The 17,523-nt window shown below is 40.8% G+C and overlaps 1 protein-coding gene across 5 annotated transcripts in view; it reads right to left on the minus strand.

The window, feature by feature from the left end:
- Window positions 1-17,523, minus strand: part of TENT4A (terminal nucleotidyltransferase 4A) — a 58,535-nt gene extending 41,012 nt beyond the window's left edge. For all 5 annotated transcript variants that reach the window (XM_065667670.1, XM_065667669.1, XM_065667668.1 and 2 more), the window contains exons 1-3: window positions 16,419-17,523; window positions 1,591-1,714; window positions 78-124 (exon numbers count right to left, since the gene is read on the minus strand). In XM_065667670.1, coding sequence (XP_065523742.1) covers window positions 78-124; window positions 1,591-1,714; window positions 16,419-17,239 — 992 coding nt within the window. In that variant the 5' untranslated portion in view covers window positions 17,240-17,523. The remainder of the gene's footprint in view (window positions 1-77; window positions 125-1,590; window positions 1,715-16,418) is intronic.

Consider the following 17,523-nt stretch of genomic DNA (forward strand, 5'->3'; position numbering starts at 1 on the left):
TACACATTCCAGTCTGAATTCCCCTTTGAAATTTACCATTATTCTAAAAGACAATCTTTATATAAAGTATTACTTACCTGGTTGGAAGATAAAGCCCTGTACTAAAGCTGCCAAATATCTGGACCTGAAAAAAAAAAAAACCCACACCAGTGAAATAACTTATAATTATGAATGCTCACTTCATTTCACTTTCACAAGACAAAGATTCTTCCGGACTCGTTAAGGATATAGCCCAGCAAAAAGTTATTGAACTTAAATTTACTACATACTGTGTGAAACCTGCAGAAATACGCTTTCTCTTATAGATGCAACTTTAGAGGATTACTTTTTAACATGAAATGACTACCAATCCTGCTAGCAGCAGAGCACAATCTTCTGAAACAACTCCTTTTTGCTATTTATTTCCAGTTTGATATAAGTATAGGCTGTTACAAATTTCCTTCCTCCCCACTTCCTTCTTTCCTCATAGGACAGCTTTACTGAAATTAGAAGAGTTTAACAGAAAAATTTTTTTTCCAAATTTTTAGGTTTAAAAACAGCAAGTGCACCTAAAACATACAATTCAGATAAACATGAATACTGCAGATTTTACTGCAAGGATAGTTATGAAATTGTGTCAAGTGTCTGTGTGTGGAAAAGAAAGCATGCTGAAGAGACATTCACGGCCCACATCAAATGCTTTGGTATGCTTCTAATAGGGAGAATCAAGACATTCTTCTTCCTCTGCTACAACAGAGCACAATATACAAGTTCACTTCTCTGAAATTACCAATTAGAAGGTTGGGCAACACTAGCCCATGTAAGTGTTTATCTCTGTTCCCCAAATCCAGAAAAATGTTATCACTAACGAAAAATCACAGATAAAGATGCAGCCCTCACAAAAAAAACACAATGGTCTGAAACGTTTCTGCCGCTTCATAACATTACTATCTGGTAATCAGAAAGGTGATGTTAGAGATACACTTCACACTACTTCCATGTATTTTTTGTCTGGGTGAAATTTACTGTTTTGGCAATAAAGGGCTTGAAAGCACAGCAACTTCAGCTGCAATATAGCTCAGGAAGTCAAGCTCACACTAAAGCAGGGTTAAAGTAATTTACTGAATGTCAAATTTGTGAAGAGTACAAAAAAAAAAAAAACCCCACCAAAATCTGTGTGTTTTAACCATTCTCTTGTAAAGTATTTATATTTACAAATATCCAGAGCCAGGACTCCTTGCAGAAACAGATACATAGATAGGCAGTCTCACTTTAATATTAAAAATCAAGTTATATAGTGGCAATCAATTTAGTAAGCTTTTACTTTAAGAAATGCACTTCTTAAAGTGGAAAGTTCTTCACATCCGTGGTGCTCAAAATGAAAAATAAAATTATCAGTAGCCTTCATTAACCTTAAATCTAAGTTTTAAATTTCCTCCATTTTTTAAAATGAGCTGCAAAGTACTGCAAGAGCCATGATATTAAGTCAATTGCCTTAAGTTTGAAGTCTTATCTGTTCAATTCTAAACCACAGAAAGATAATAGCAAGGTTAAGTGAACAGAGCTCTATAATTTACCAGAGAAGCGAAACAACACTTAAATTACACTCACATCAGCTGTAGGCCAAAGATCTTTGATGACAGTTTCTATCCTTTTCACCACTTCTCTTCTCATAGCTGCTTCTTCAGGACGAGGGGACATGAAGTCATAGAAGTCAATTATTTCTTCGTGTAGTCTAAAGAAGAAAGTATCAATTATAATGACAAGTTAGCTATTACAGTAAACTGCAACAAAAACAAGCCATAGGCATTATTTAACATCATCATTTAACCAAAACAAGCAGTACTTTCAAGAAAGATAAAAGCCTAAGTGATGTGGCATTCACATAGGTAATTGGAGGGTTTGGGATCTGAGATTTGGGACAGGTATATTCATACTTGATTTTTATGGCAGCACCTCACAGAAACCTAAGCAATACCTGCACACTAGCCCTCATCACTTTACCTAAATACCAAAGATGTCAAAAGCCACACAATGCAAACACTAGTAGATATTTAGTGACCTTCTTACTGGCTCAACAGTGAAGGTCACGTTCAATTTCTGATTCCCAAAGATTACTTCCTTTTTAAAAAAAAAGAAAAAAAAAAAAGAAAACCAAAGCATAGTCTTAAAAACTATACAGTGATCCAAATGTGAAGCAGCACAAGAACCATTAAAATCTTTAAGTGGGTTTATTTTCAGGGGTTATTACTTCTGTGTACGTAAGTTTACACAGACTTGCAAACAGGCAATTTGCACTGAGTTTTTGTAGAGAGTGATAAAAGGAGGACATTTGAGTGTTCCTTGATGTGAAAACACCCACTTCAAGATTCCTTTGACCACTCAAGTCCTTTGTTAGTAATTCACTTATATAGGAAGTAACCTTCCAACTGATCTATCCAAAGTGTAGGAGTATTAAATGCATCCTCAAGTGGAAAGTATATTAATACCAGTGTTACATGAGGAGTTCTGATACCGGATTCTTATACACCTGTTAAGTCCACTTATTTCCATCTCCTTGTACCTTAGAACACTCGCTGGCAAATCTGAAAGATCAATTTGAATTTTCAGGTGAATATCATGTTTGTTTTCAATGAAAAAGCATCAAGCCATGCCAAATAATCAAGAAACATATAAATTCAATATTGCAGTGAAATACAAATACTGTCCTAAAATAAAAAATATCAGGTCAATCCTTAGTTAACACGCTTGGCCTTTCAATGGAAAATTTTATACATCCCTAGTAGAACTCCTAACTCTTCCCCTGAAATTTTTGCAACTCATTTTACTAGAGAATTCTCACTGCAACAGATAGTCTCCAACAGATCAGGTGTCCAATTTTTAAGTGTTAGGATTCCTTTACATACACAAATAGATTTTAGCAACAAAGCACAATGATACTTCTTAAAAGCATATATACCTGAAATTACTGTTTGCCCTTTCTCTTACGTTAAACTGGGGCTGGATCCACAAGAGAACTTTTAACTAAACATGTCAATTTGTTGATAATCTATTTGATTTCAAATCTTCAGAGGAAGACAGAAAATACAAATCAAGGTTCTCCAATTTTTTGTTTCTAAGAAGTATGCTTTGGGTTTTTTTCCCTTTCCAAGATGAAAAGGCCAGTGAAGGGAATACCTGAATGCACCCAACAACAATGGGGCCATTGTCCTGCTTATAAAAATTAGCAGTAGGTGAAAGCAAGAAAAGATGAAGCAGTTATCCAACTCCCTTACAGCAATCCTTCCAAACCTCCAGCAATTTCACGTGGCATGTTTTCGAGGTGGATCCCACCCGTAATGTATATTAGCTCAAAGAACTCATCTTCCATTGATTTTTCCAGGTCTTTTTAGACCATTTATGCTTTTGTAATTCATGGCATTCTATGACAATTTAAATACACATCAGAATTAAGAAGTACTTTATTTTTAACTGCTGCTGGTTAATGATTTTATCTGACACTCTTTTTCTTTGGGGAAGGAACATTATTACTGGCAGTTCACCTCCAAGCATAATACTTCCCAGGCTCCCTATTCATATCCACTTGTCTCTATCCACCAGCTCTTTTTCAAGCTAGCAATCCTCATCTGTTTCCCTCTCCATACACAGGAGAAAGTCTGAAGTCTGATCATTGCTGACCTTCTTCAGCTTTTCTGTTGCACCATGTTCTCTGACAGGTGGCCAGAAATGCACAGAGTCAATACAGCATTACACCATTCAGTCCACTTGTTTTCAGTTCACTGTCCATATCTTTGCAAAGATTGCTACTAATGACTATTTGAGGATATCTGTGCATGCAGCTGGCTCTTTGAAAGAAACCATTATCAAAGAGCTTCAAGGTGTTTTCTGAACAATAGCCACCAACATAAAGCCCACCCACTGGGTATATTCTGTCTGAATTACTTTTCTTCAGATTCATGATTCCATATTTACTAAATTTAATCTTCCCAGCAATTTTATAACCTAATGAACAACAAACTCCCACTGTGTCTGCAGTCAGCTCCAGCTTTCTATTATTCTTTCTATCCTTTTCTCTTTCATTTCTTCCCTCCAGGTATTTATGAATATATCAAGCAACAGACTCTTGACAAATTCCACTGGTAACACTCCCCTATTATAAAGTAAGTATTCTATTCTTTCCTTTGGTTACTTCTAAGCAGTTAACCCATAAGCCCAGCAAACCTGTGACTCTTCAATTTGTACAAAGTCTTCAAAAAACCCACATTCTTCTGAAAAAAAAAAAAATAAAATCCAACAGTTCCATGTTATCAGACTGACCACACGAATAAAGATTAACAATGAGTCTTTCAAGAAAATTAGACCTGTGAGACACAAACACCTTTATCAAAGCATGCACTAGCCCATTCATGTTTATGCATGAAAGGAAGTTCTGTTTTGTTATGGTATCAACCCCATCCAAGCACTCCAGGAGATACAGACATTCCTGAAAATAAATGCATTTAAATAGCCACCCCATATTAGGGAAGGAAGAGATAGAGGGGATCTCAGTTTCCCTATGCACTGCAGCCTCTACCATACACACAGTAGTCTTTCAAAAGCAGCCCCTAGTGTGTCAGCAAGGTCAGAAATACAGCAAGCACACAAGCACTCTCACTGCCATGCCCCACTAAGCTTCTGTTCAGATGATTAACACTGCTGTAATTCTCAATCATGTTATGAAAGACTCAGAAAAAGCCCACCCACCAACTAGTCTGTGTTTCCTTCCCTGATCTACTTCTTAACAAGTCAACTTCATATTTCGTACCTTGCACTGGCAAGGCAGCACTTCATTTAATGTTTCAGTTTGCAGGGACAATGGCACAAAAGCTAGATAATCAAAACTCATTTAAAATTCAAACCATACACTCTGGCTTCACAGTTAAATTCACCTGGAATTCTTCAGCATATGCCACCATACAGAGCTGTACAACAGCTTTCTTTCCGCTGATGAACTTAAAACACTCCTTACTGAAATTTAAAAAGACAGTTCCCTGGAGTCAAAGAAAGTTCTAGAGAGAAGTCTCAAGCCCTCCTCTGACAAAAACAATGCAATTAGTTCACTTAGTTTTTACTACATGATCTGACTTCTCCTGGGTGCCCGTTCCTGTCTTTGTATGAGCCCTAGAGACTTGCAAGTTTCTTGCTTTCAATGTGAAAGGTTTTCAGGTTTTAACACACTTTGCAAACCTGTTCTCAAATCCTCTCTCTTAACAGACTTCAATTTTGCTTGCTTTCTCTAGTTTTTCTAATTCAACAGCTTCTTCATCTCAGAGTATCATCTTCCTGGACCATGTCCTTCTGGGTAAGAATCAATGCTATCCCCACAGTCAGCATATGACAACATGACCATCTTAATACATCCTCTTCAAGCACTTCATTCTTTAGGCTTCCTCCTGAAGAACCTTCTCAAACCTGAGATGCTTTTTTAAAATTTAATGTTACTGTAGTTTACATTTTCATAAACACCTTTGCTGAGACAAGGTTACTGAAGCACAGTCACAAAAAAGGCAGGTCTGATATACATAAAACAAGGTGCTGTATACTGCTCAGAACTAACCTCAGAGTAACTTCTCTACTAACTGAAGGAATAATAATTTGCTGTCTGAAAAAAACCCAGATCACTACATGATATTCACCCAGCCAATACAGGAACAGTTTTTAGTTAAGTATTTTGCCCACATAGCCTCTACGATCTTCACAAGCACTTGCTACTTCTTTGGAGTTTGACTAATCATTAGGAAAAGAATTTCAATTTGCAGCACATGATGTACATGCAGATGTAAGTAACACCTTAAACTCTTTCTTTAAAAAAAAATATAACTTGTTTCAACATACAGCACAGGTCAATTTTCTCAGCCTCCTTCCGACTTGTTCAAGAATTTGGGCTGCCAACAGCATCCCAGCACCTACCTGTCTTCTATCATATTTTATGCCTATTATACTACTTTCCTAGCAAAAAACAGGCATTTTAATGGCATTTTCCACACCGCAGTTTCACTATACTTACAGAAACACTTGGAGATACAACTGTCCTTTTAATACAAGGTAGAAAAGTTTAGAACACAGAGATGCAAAAGAGAGGCTACTAGTATTTGCTACATTATTCAGCTTGCCAATTTTAACAGCCTGAAGGAACCTGTTGTTCACTTAATACTATTACCACTAAGCACAGCAAACATCTGCTGCTTACAGGCTGAACTAAGCAAGAGAATTGACACTCTCTGTTTACCAAAAAATTCATCCCCTTTATTGTTTTAGGAAAGGCAGACACACTTTCAGTCTTCAGGTTAAAATAATATTCAGGAGACATTCTCAGATTTTTGTAATGCCTTTCCTTAAAGACACATTCCTAGGAAACATGATCATCTACTCTCACCACTTAGTGGATCTGTAACTACTACTATGTATAACATTGACTTGTTACTTCAAGAGCTAACTTAAATAGAGTGAAATGAAATTATCAAATGGCATAAACTAGGTGAATGAAAAGCTGTAGAAATTTTCGTCTTTTAAGCTAGCATCCTGTTTCTTTTCTCAATCACATCTACACTACTAAGTACATTAATTTATTCTGAAGGAACATATAGAAGCATGACTGCATCATTTATATGGAACAACTGATTCTTTTTAAAAACATACTTATTCTAGTAAGTAAAGAACACGATTAAAATAAAAAGCAAATAATAATATAAAGAATATGTTTCTAACTGAAAAGTCCAACACATCAGCCAAGAATCCTTATAAAAGGAAAGAAGAGATGCCAGAATTGAAGCATGTGGGTGGGGTAAAGAAACAGGGAGGCAAAGAAACAGGGAGACATAGACAGATTTTCAACAGAAGCTTTGATGAAATAAAGGTTGCAAATAACACCACATGTTCTTTCAATGAAGCATAAACTCTGAAATGTGCATGAGGACTTTGCTGTCTCAAGACTTGAATGGTAAATGGCCCAGCAGACACTGTGCGTATTTCAGAAATCTGTTGAACTATACTTTCACTTACACCCCTGCAAAGCTCAAATGCATTATCCAGGAAATGCAGGTGAAATCTTACACTACAACAATTAAATGCATTTGATAATAGAAATCAGTGTTACAGTCAAACTCAGGAACAGTCTAGTGAAATCAAGGGGAATATATATGTGATTTAATATAGTACATTCTGAGATACAGACTTTTTCCAGTATAATCCAAGATCTAAGACATCTGCAAAAACAGCAAAAAAAAGAACTATGTCCAAGGAGATGAACTTGCAATTCTTCTCCTCCCACCCTACTCACAGCACCCATCAGGTGCCTTTACTTTTTTATACCAGTCCGCCTCACCACCAGTAACACTCAGGTAATAGTACGCTACACCTTATGCAATGTTCTAGGCTTACAGATAAGAAAAGCTATGAAAACATAGTACTACATTCACAGACTGCAGTGCCATACCAAATCAGTCTCATGTTACTACATCAATCAGAAAACAACTATCTTTTTTTTTTCCCCCAGTGTAATTGTATGGAAGGTAGCAAACTCAAAGACAGAGAGAGTAAAAGAAAACAGAACTTATGAACCAGAGCTGTGAAATGTTTTACAGGTAGCTACCCTAAATACTAAACTCAAACAAGAATGAAGGCTATTTTGCAAGTCAACTACTAAAGAGAGAATGGAAGAAAAAAGTACTTTTGTTCTCAACTACAAACTGAGTAGTTCACAATATATCGTACCTTTTCCACAAAAGATCATACTTCTGTTATTTCCTCTCTAAGCTTTCTCTTTACCCCACACTCCTGTAAGTCAGAACCAGTCCTAATTGTAGATTCCCTTTCCAATTAAATTTTACCTCTTAGAAGCACTTTTGACAGTTCGCATACTCAAGAAACAAAGCTTGCTGGACTGATGTACACTACAAATTTGCAGACCTGAGTAACAGAATTTGTGTTCTGGAAGAGAAAAAGAAAACTAATTTTGTTAAGTACGTCAATCCAGTAAAACTCAACCAAGTACCTTATTAATGGCCGAATGTACTTAGAAAAAAATGCATTTTAAATATCTAGAAAAGAAATTGATCTATATCTCCAAGTTAATACATGGCAAAATAGATCCACTATGTAAGCTGCTGAACAGCTGTACATTACTCCTGACTTAAGCTGCTGGACTTTACCATACCACCAAGAAAACACCACAATTATTCTGTTGCATCGGTGAAGGAACATACCATATGTTAAATCTTGGAACTGAATCAGCAAGCTTGCTATGCCAATAAATAGAACGGCTAAACACTGAAATTCCTATCTCAATACCATTCTTTTCCAAAAGCCCAAATATAGCAAGCGATTAACATCCCAGACAAGTCAGAAAGGTTGCAACAGCACAAAAATAATAGTGATGAGAGACTCATTATGCCCATGTAGATGAAGTATATGTTACATGAGGTTAGCCACTGAAACCTTTAAGAGGAGCAGCAGCTCTTGGCATAATCTCGAGCAGCAAAGTCTAATTCAAAATGCATTCATCGAAGGACCACAAGCAGCAAACCCTGGACATTAAAGTCAGTATCTCTGCAAGATAACAATAGCTAGAAAGGCCTTTTCTGGATTTAAGTACTGCTTCATTTCGACATATAAAAGAGGAAGCTTCTTGATTTAAGAATCTCAACCAAAAGAACAAGGTGTTTCAGAGACTATTAAAAATAGGACACTGGTTGTTTAACAGTAGTGTGCATCACTCATCAGATTTCAGGGAAAAAGATCTACTACTACCTTGTTACAAGATTCCATCAGAAGATGTCTTCAGAAACCCCAAAAGTCATGTACAAAGCAGGAAAAGAGGATTGGAAGATTAAGGCTATCAAAAAGGATTATGAGGAACAACTTAACAAGATGCAAAGCTATGCTTGAGAAAGGATAAAATAGCTCAGAAGCCCAAAAACCTGCTAAGTGAATTACATGATCAGAACAGAGAACGTTAAATAGAGATGCTGGCGGGGTATGTATTCATTTTTTTTTTCTTTTAATACCAGAGAGGTTTCCCTGATCCTGTAACTATACTGGGAAAATCTGTCCCAAACCCAGTTTTTAGTAGGAAGCACTTGACAGCAAAATCTATTCCTAATAATTTGGGATTCACCAAAAGCACCACTCGATACCACATTTGTATCAGAAGAATGTGAAGCAGTAATCTTTTTTTTTATTATTATTAAAAAGCATTAGACATCCATAATAGTCAAACTAGTCTAAAGTAGAATCAATGCAACACTTGAATAGTTATGACTATATCAAGATGTCAACACAGGTTTTGTAAATGGAAGTAGTATCTGAAAGAAAACCTTTGGAATTATTTCCAAGAATCAGTGAACCACAAAGGAAATCCTGTTATCCACTTGGATTTCCAAACAGCATTTGATAATGGTCCCACATGTCCTTATGAAGGCCTAAGAAGAAAATAAGCTTACATGGGAATAGAGGGAAGACTTTCATTTAGATCTTTAAAGAAGTGTTTTAAACAGAAACAAGCAGCTAGAACTCTTAGTTTCAGTCTTAAAGGAAGGTCACTAGTGAAGCCCCAAAGTACCCTATGCTAGTCAACATCCTCGTAAGTCATCTGGCAAGGGTACAAAGAGTAAAGCAGAAAAGCCTGAGACTGGAAAGTTACCTAGAATAAGCCAGCTCAAGAACTGCAAATGGACATTAAAATACAGACTGCACAATGAAGTACCAGGCAGAGTTTGAGACAGGATACGTATAAGCACAAGAGGCATATGAGAAAATTCTGTCTTTACAAAGATGCAATGACAGGCTCTGCACCAGCTCTAAACACTGAGAAACAAGATCTTGAAATAAGAATCCTGTTAAAAGGCCAGTTCAACACTTGGTAGCCAAAGAAAACAGGCAAATCCCATGTTAATGATCAGGAAACAAAGTACAAGCGAGAACAAGATAGCCCAAGATGTAGCAATACTGTGACACTATCACACACAGGTCTGATTCATCTAAGTCCCAAATATACAACAGAACAGAAAAGCATACAGAGGTGATAAACATCTAGAGGCATGAAACAGCTTCAATAAAAAGAATTATTAAATAGACTGGAAAACAGACAAGTGTCAGGCAATTCAACCTTTTTCCTTCTCTCTTTCAAGTCAGCTGCAAAGGGCGCTCATGGACTGCCTCAGACCTGTGGCTGGCAGCAACTACAACCTTAGTAACAGCCTTAGGACGGAAAAAAAAAAATGGATCTTTACATAATGCATAGTTTAACTGAGGAACACCTTGCACAGGACACTGCTGATCCCAGAAGCTCACACCAGCTCAAGATGAGACAAGACAAATTCATACATAAAAACCATAGCAAGCTGAACAATGCACCACCTTGTAGCCCAGGTAGCCAGAGAACCATGGATCATTTAAAACTGAGATCTTATTCTAGCAAATATCACCATAGGCTCATGCTAATATATTCCTCTCCCAACATCTGGCATTGGCCTCTAACAGTCTCACCCAGTACAACCGTTTATGTTCCTAGTACCAATCATCTCTACTGCCATAGCCCAACAACTGTGAAAAGCACCATGAAGCTGATGTCAGGATTAAACTGCTCCAAACATCTCCCACTCTCCTTTACACACAGATGTGAGCACCTGTCATGCAAAGCCTTCTCAATGTTTTACTACTGTAGCTCAGCCTTTCTGACCTCTAGTACTGCGTTCTCTCAAGCCTACTGCTGCCAAAATATTCCTTTCATCCCATTACTGAAAGCATCAGTCTCTAATGATATGCTAGGTATCCACTTTGTGAGGAATCTTTGATCTCTACCTACACCACTCAACTTAGTTGACCACAAAAAAAAAAAAAAAAGAGGTGTTCTGTTCTTTCAACAATTCATCCAGCAGCTACCAGCAAACTCTGCTGTGTACCAAACTTTAGCCATGAAAAACAAATCACTCAACCACATCCTGACACTCTCTCAAGCCCCTGTCCAGGAACCTACTTCAACTAACAGGCAACCACTCCCACCCTCCTCCTTGCATGCTAACAGTATACACTGCCTAGTTCTGCCCCAATGCTAAAGCCAGATGAAATAAGAATTGAGTGTACATTGCCAGCACTGCTTGCCTCACGTTAAGACCTTCACTACAGGTATCCACCTAACATCACAGATAACAGACACTAACAATTTCACAGTGGTGTGCATGAAGCGTAACCCACTGTGTTGACTCTTTATCAGACGGTATTAGAGCACTGTAAGTACAGGGAAGAGTTAGATACCACCCTTGCAAATCCATTAAAGCCTTCACATGTGCTAGACATGCCAATGCAGACAGTAAAGGCTACACAGTTTCCAAAGCCTGCATTTTTTCAGCTCAGCCAAAGTACAACAGAATTTGCAAAAGGGGCTGACAACATGGCATCCCTACGCATTAATGTGCATTGCCCATCTCTGACAGCAGCATAATAAGCAGCAAGGGTTGAGAAACATACACCTAGAGCTATGGAAGGTCCTGAATGCAATACATTTTTAGTGCATTGTAAGAAAGCCAGTAATTAAATTTATCTTGGTCACCAAAGTTCAGCAATGTACCATAAAAGCAAAAAAGACCAGTACAACTGAAGTTAAGAAACACTTCAGCATAAGGTGAAGGAATAAACAAAACTTACAATAGACTAATATAGTAACACCACCACATCTGAATAGTTACAGGAATGAATCTCTTGACATCACTCTTGGTAGACAGTGCGCTTCAGCTGCAAACTCAACACTGAAGAACACTGAAGCAAGTTGTCCGGGGAAGCATCATTGTAAGCTTACCTTGCTTATAAGAATTCTTCCCAGGTATCTGCTATGGTCACCAGACAATGCTGGCTTGAATCCTTCTTCAGCCTAATCAGATGTGGAGGTGTTTGTGCTCTTGTGCTCTACAAGACAACTTCTGTGTCATTATCAAGAGACTGTTAAAGACAACAGGTAGTGATGAATACAGCAAGTCATCAGATGCTATGCAACGCTAATTAGCCCAGGCAGAGCACCATACCAATGTATCATAACACTTCTGGTGTCCACACTAAGCCTCAACAAGCCAGTTCTGTTGTTTCTGCACAGCACTGCAACATACTAAGAAGATATGCCAGGTATTTTAGCACTAATCTCATTCAACATCTACAATTAACCTGAATATTTAGTTGAAAGTATTAAGCAGAACAGACTTGTATTGTTAAAAATGCCTTAATTCTTTACTTTGTTAAATTCATATTAAGAAGCAGAATAATTAGGTAAGATTTTACACTATTAATAAACTATTAGCTACATCTTAAGAAAAAGTGCCTTATTACCTGTATACCCAAGCAATGCAAACCTAGCAGTAGAGTCCTTAGTAAAAAAAAAAACTGGAATAGCTTGGTGGTACTGTCATTTTGAAATAAAATTTCAGCACTTTTAAAGCTTCTGGATGCTTAAATTACTCATATATTTAAAATATTTACATTACAGAAACAAAAAGTATTACTTTGAAGAACAAAAGTGGCAAACCCCAAGAATATTAGATGTAGTTTAAACCCTCTCGAGAGGATACTTTATAGTACCAAGAAACCACATGTAGTTCTGAACATCAGTCACAACACTTTGAACTAACTTCATAATATTAAAGGACACTTATCTGCATCACATCTGAAACCAATCATTTTGTCATCTGTACTCCTAACCTAAACCCAAACATTTAAGAACATACACTGTTGCTATCTTAATCATTCTGTTGGAATCAGAGAGCAGTGGAATCACAGAATCATAGAATAGTTAGGGTTGGAAAGGACCTTGAGATCATCTGCTTCCAAACCCCCTGTCATGGGCAGGGACACCTCACACTAAACCATCCCACCCAAGGCTTCGTCCAACCTGGCCTTGAACACTGCCAGGGATGGAGAATTCACAAGTTCCTGGGCAACCCATTCCACTGCCTCACCACCCTAACAGTAAAGAACTTCTTCCTTACATCCAGTCTAAACTTCCCCTGTTTAAGTTTGAACCCGTTACCCCTTGTCCTATCACTACAGTCCCTAATGAACAGTCCCTCCCCAGCATCCTTATAGGCCCCTTCAGATACTGGAAGGCTGCTATGAGGTCTCCAGACAGTCTTCTCCAGGCTGAACAGCCCCAACTTTCTCAGCCTGTCTTCATACAGGAAGTGCTCCAGTCCCCTGATCATGCTTGTGGCCCTCCTCTGGACTTGTTCCAACAGTTCCATGTCCTTTTTATGTTGAGGACACCAGAACTGCACACAATACTCCACGTGAGGTCTCACGAGAGCAGTGTAGAGGGGCAGGATCACCTCCTTCGGCCTGCTGGTCAAAAATATGGTTTCATTCTCCTCACCCCTTACTTCCAGAAATCTGGAAAGAGATACACAGGTCAACCTCGGGCATCCTAAAGCTATGCTTTAGGATATAATTAATCAAACATGACTATTCACACTTGAGTGTTATGAGAGGGAGAATTTCCTTTACAACACAAAGATTGGCATGCTGCTGTCAGAAGGTGGTAGAAGCAGTGGATAAAAGTGCACTGGAAAAAACGAATGCAGTACATAAACAACAGCAAAGCAGGACCGTTACAACACAAAGCATTCCTAAAAATCACCACACCTACCACCAGAATGCCACTGAATGTGTTTGAAAAACCAGTGATGACTTGCACTGCTACAGACCATCTCCAGCTCTGAACAAGAAAGCGGAGAGAGCACAGTACTATTTCAAAGCATGCAGGCATTTCATCAAAAGTACTACTGCAGCCTGGGAGAGGGCAAACAGAGATAACCCTTCTTAGTCTGTTACCAGAAGACAATACAGTAACACTGTGAGCTACTGCATGTCAGTCAGACATTTCAGCTTGCTGTAGAAAAACATTAGACAAAAAAAAAAATGTAGAAAACAACATTCATAGCAGAGTAAGCTCTAACATCCATGCACAGGAGCATAAGAGCATCTATAATCAAGTCCCTCTAACTAGAATCTATGTCCAAAGCAGACTGCAAATGAAGACTTTGACAGCTGCATACCCCAGTTAAACATCGCTGAAGGTGCTTTGTCAACAGACCATCACAGTTATGGAAGTGACTGGGCTGACAGTTCCAAGCAACACCAGGCAATGAATCAGAAACATAAAGGATCCAAGAGAAACTTCTGTGGGGATCTGTTGCTACCTCTGTCTTTTCAGTGCATTTTTATTTGAACAGCGAAGTAATACACAAACCTGGCTTCGGGAAAATTAAGTTAAATTCACCAGTAGTCAAGAATTACTGCAGAAGGCAGACAGCCACTCCCACCAGTAACGATATTTTTGTTATTTCAATCATGCAAGCACTTCACAATAAAAAAAAAACCAAACAAAAACAAACAAACCAACTCTTAACACCAAACAGAAGCTTTAGAATACACACTTGTTCAAGATTCACCTTGGGTAACAGAACTCGATGTTTAAAGCAGAAACTGCTTCACATTAAGTCCATGGTTCCAGCTTCCATGCTCTCCTTCAGCACTAGCTCCCTGATACTCTTAAGGAAACTGGAACTACGGAATCACAGATGCTGTAGTTGCTAGTGTCCCACTCCTACCATCAGGTCTCACTGCAGGAATACAGATCCTTGACAGAAGATCAGGCAACACAGCTTCCACCTTCAAAGATATTTAGCCAAGAATTTGTCAGCAACAGAACTGAATAGTGCAACTGAAGCTTGGCTAAATGATTTTCTTGTCTATGGATTCTCTATACACTTGAAAGGTGACATAACCTTTATTAAGGAAAACCAACTGGAAAAAAGAAGGGGGAAGCAGCAAATCAAAGATAAGGATATGCCATTGGCATAGGTGGTGCTGCCTACAGCTAGAGGACAGAACCTGCAGAGCCCAAATTCAATCCCCAGGTCTGCCGCAGACCTGCTGCGTGACCTGGGGCAACTCCTTCATCCACTTGCCTGAAGATCTACCTCAGTTACACTGACCTGGCTTACACAGATAAATTGTTAACTCAGTGTTCTACTGCATCTCTATGGAAATAAAACAAATACATTCAGAATATTTTTTAAGATACTACTGGAACTTTAAACATACATCTTAGCACAGGACCCAAAGCTCCCAGCATATGACACCTCCTGTAAGCAATTTTAATTTTCAGTGTCAGTTTGGAATTACAACGCAGTAGTCTTGTCCTTTTCAGGAATGGCTACAGTTTGGAGAGAAAAAAAGAAAACCCACCCAAAAAAAAAAAAAAAACACCAAAAAGCCCAACAGAACTTGAAAAAACTCTCTTTTAATACTTCTGGCTAACTTTGATGTACTCGGTGCCTGACAGTTCCACCCAGAACAGAAAGGGAAGACACTGTCCTTAGGTTAAATCTCCCATTTAATTTCTCCAGCTCTGAAAGCATACCCTGTTATCTTTATCACTCTACAAATATGCACTGCCTCTACTCCATGGGCATCCGAGGGTCCTGGATTTCAGGAGTTCCAAAACACTGTTTTTGAAATGACGTCAAAAGTCTGCTCTGGTCAATCAACGCACTTTTTCCATGAACCTTTAACATAGGAGAACAACCTTTTCCCCGAGTGAAATTTGACAGCTGAAATACAGAAATCTGAGAGAGCACCTGAGAGGTGCTTCTTTCAGGTTTAGTCCCTTCTACACACTGACTGAACCAAACTGAATACTCAGCCTTAATAACTACCCACTGATATGAGAAACTTATGGCCACAGAATAGGATGAGTTTCTTAGATGTGTTCTCTTTAGAAAGTCAAGATTTCAACTCATATATGGGCTGGCTCAATCCTATTCCATTTCCCTCAAAAATGTCCTAACACCACACTGACTTTCACACTTATTTCAGCAAGAATTGGGCACACCCCTTTCAACTGATGTTCCTAACACTCCCCAAAGTAACCAGTCTACTACAGCCTACGGAGAGGCATTTAAAAATTTGTGAAAAGCTTTTCTTTGAGCTCCTCTGAACTGAAGCCTTCCACTTTCCTCTTACATGATGAACTGACCTCACGAGCTTTGACAGGCATCCCCCACCTATTTTTGCTTTAATTATTGAAGGTGCCCTTTGACAGTGGCCTGACAACTTCACCTCTCAACCTACTACAAGGCAAGGCCTAACCCCTCAAATGTGCAGGTTCCCAGGCCCTGCCTGCATCACTGCTTTGGCCAAGAGCCACCCAGCCAGCACAGACTAAGGTCATTTATGAAAGAACACGTTTTTGTGATCCACCATCCCCTATCATAAAGCTTGATGCCACAGCTGGTTCCTGAGGAGTTTGCATGACCCCCAACCCACACATCCCCATGCCCGGAAAGGCTGTAGGAGAAGCTGCCGAGGACCCCCATTCCTCTGGGACTGCAGCAGGCCCAGGGGCCCCGGCTGCTCACCCCTGCACGCCGGGGCTGTATTTCCTAGTCTTCCAGGGTGTGCCCGGGCTCTGCAGTGCCGGCTGAGGCGGCTGCCGCTGCTGGTGTGGGGAGTTGTTGACGGCGACGCCTCGGCTGCCGGACAGCAAGTAATTCATCCCATAGGTGCTGGCTTTATTTTCTCGTTTCCTACGGCCCGGGTGGTACTGGTGCTGCTGGGGAGAAGCCGGCGGCGGCGGGTGGGGGCTGCGCGCCAGGTGTGGGGGCTGGGGGTGCCCGTTCACTTTGTTCTCGTGGAAGTTAAAAAACTCCCCGGGTCCGGCCCCGCTGCCCAGCAGCCCGGGAGGAGCCACCGCCGCCGCCCGGGGGCCACTGGAGGAAGAGGAGGAGCCGCCGCCTCCACCGCCGCTGCACGACCCCGAAGAAGAGAAGCCGGGGCTGTCGGTGCCGGACTCCACCGACGAGCAGGAGGACGAGGAAGACACGGAAGGGGACTTCTGCAGCCGCCGCCCTCCGTCGCCGCCGTTGACCGCCGCGGGGCCGCCGGTGGCAGGGGGAACCAGTCCGGTTAGCAGCGCCGGCGGAGAAGGCGAAGGCGAAGGAGGCGAGGAAGAGGAGCAGCAGGCACCGCCGCCGGGCGCGCCGAGCCGCACGCAGCTGTGGCCACGGGGCGGAGAGGCGGCGGCGGCCGAGTCCAGCGCCGGGGAGTTAAGGCAGAGGTAGTGCGGGAAGCTGGCGCCGCCCCGGCCCCCCACGCCCTGCGAGGTCTCCCAGATCTGCATCCACAGCGCATTCGCGGGGCCTTTCTGCTCGGGCTGGATCCAGGCCACGCGGGGATCCATCCACGCCCGTCCGCCGCCGACCCTCACGGCCCGGCCAGAGCGCCGCGCCGCCGCCCGCTCACCGCCTGCCGCGCACTCTCTCGCCTCGGCGCGCCGGGCCCGGCAGCGGCGCTAGACGCGCCCCGGGAGCAGCGGCATGTGTCGCGGGGGGGAGGAGGGCAGAGCCGGGCCGAGCGAGAGCGGCTGAGGAGGAGCGAAGGCGGCGCAAACTGTACCCTGCCCGGAGCGCTCCCCTCGCCGGTCCAATGTGGCGTCCCCCTCACCAGGGCCAGAACCAGCACTGC

Source organism: Lathamus discolor, chromosome 2 (genome assembly GCF_037157495.1).
Source record: "Lathamus discolor isolate bLatDis1 chromosome 2, bLatDis1.hap1, whole genome shotgun sequence".
Classification (NCBI taxonomy): domain Eukaryota; kingdom Metazoa; phylum Chordata; class Aves; order Psittaciformes; family Psittacidae; genus Lathamus; species Lathamus discolor.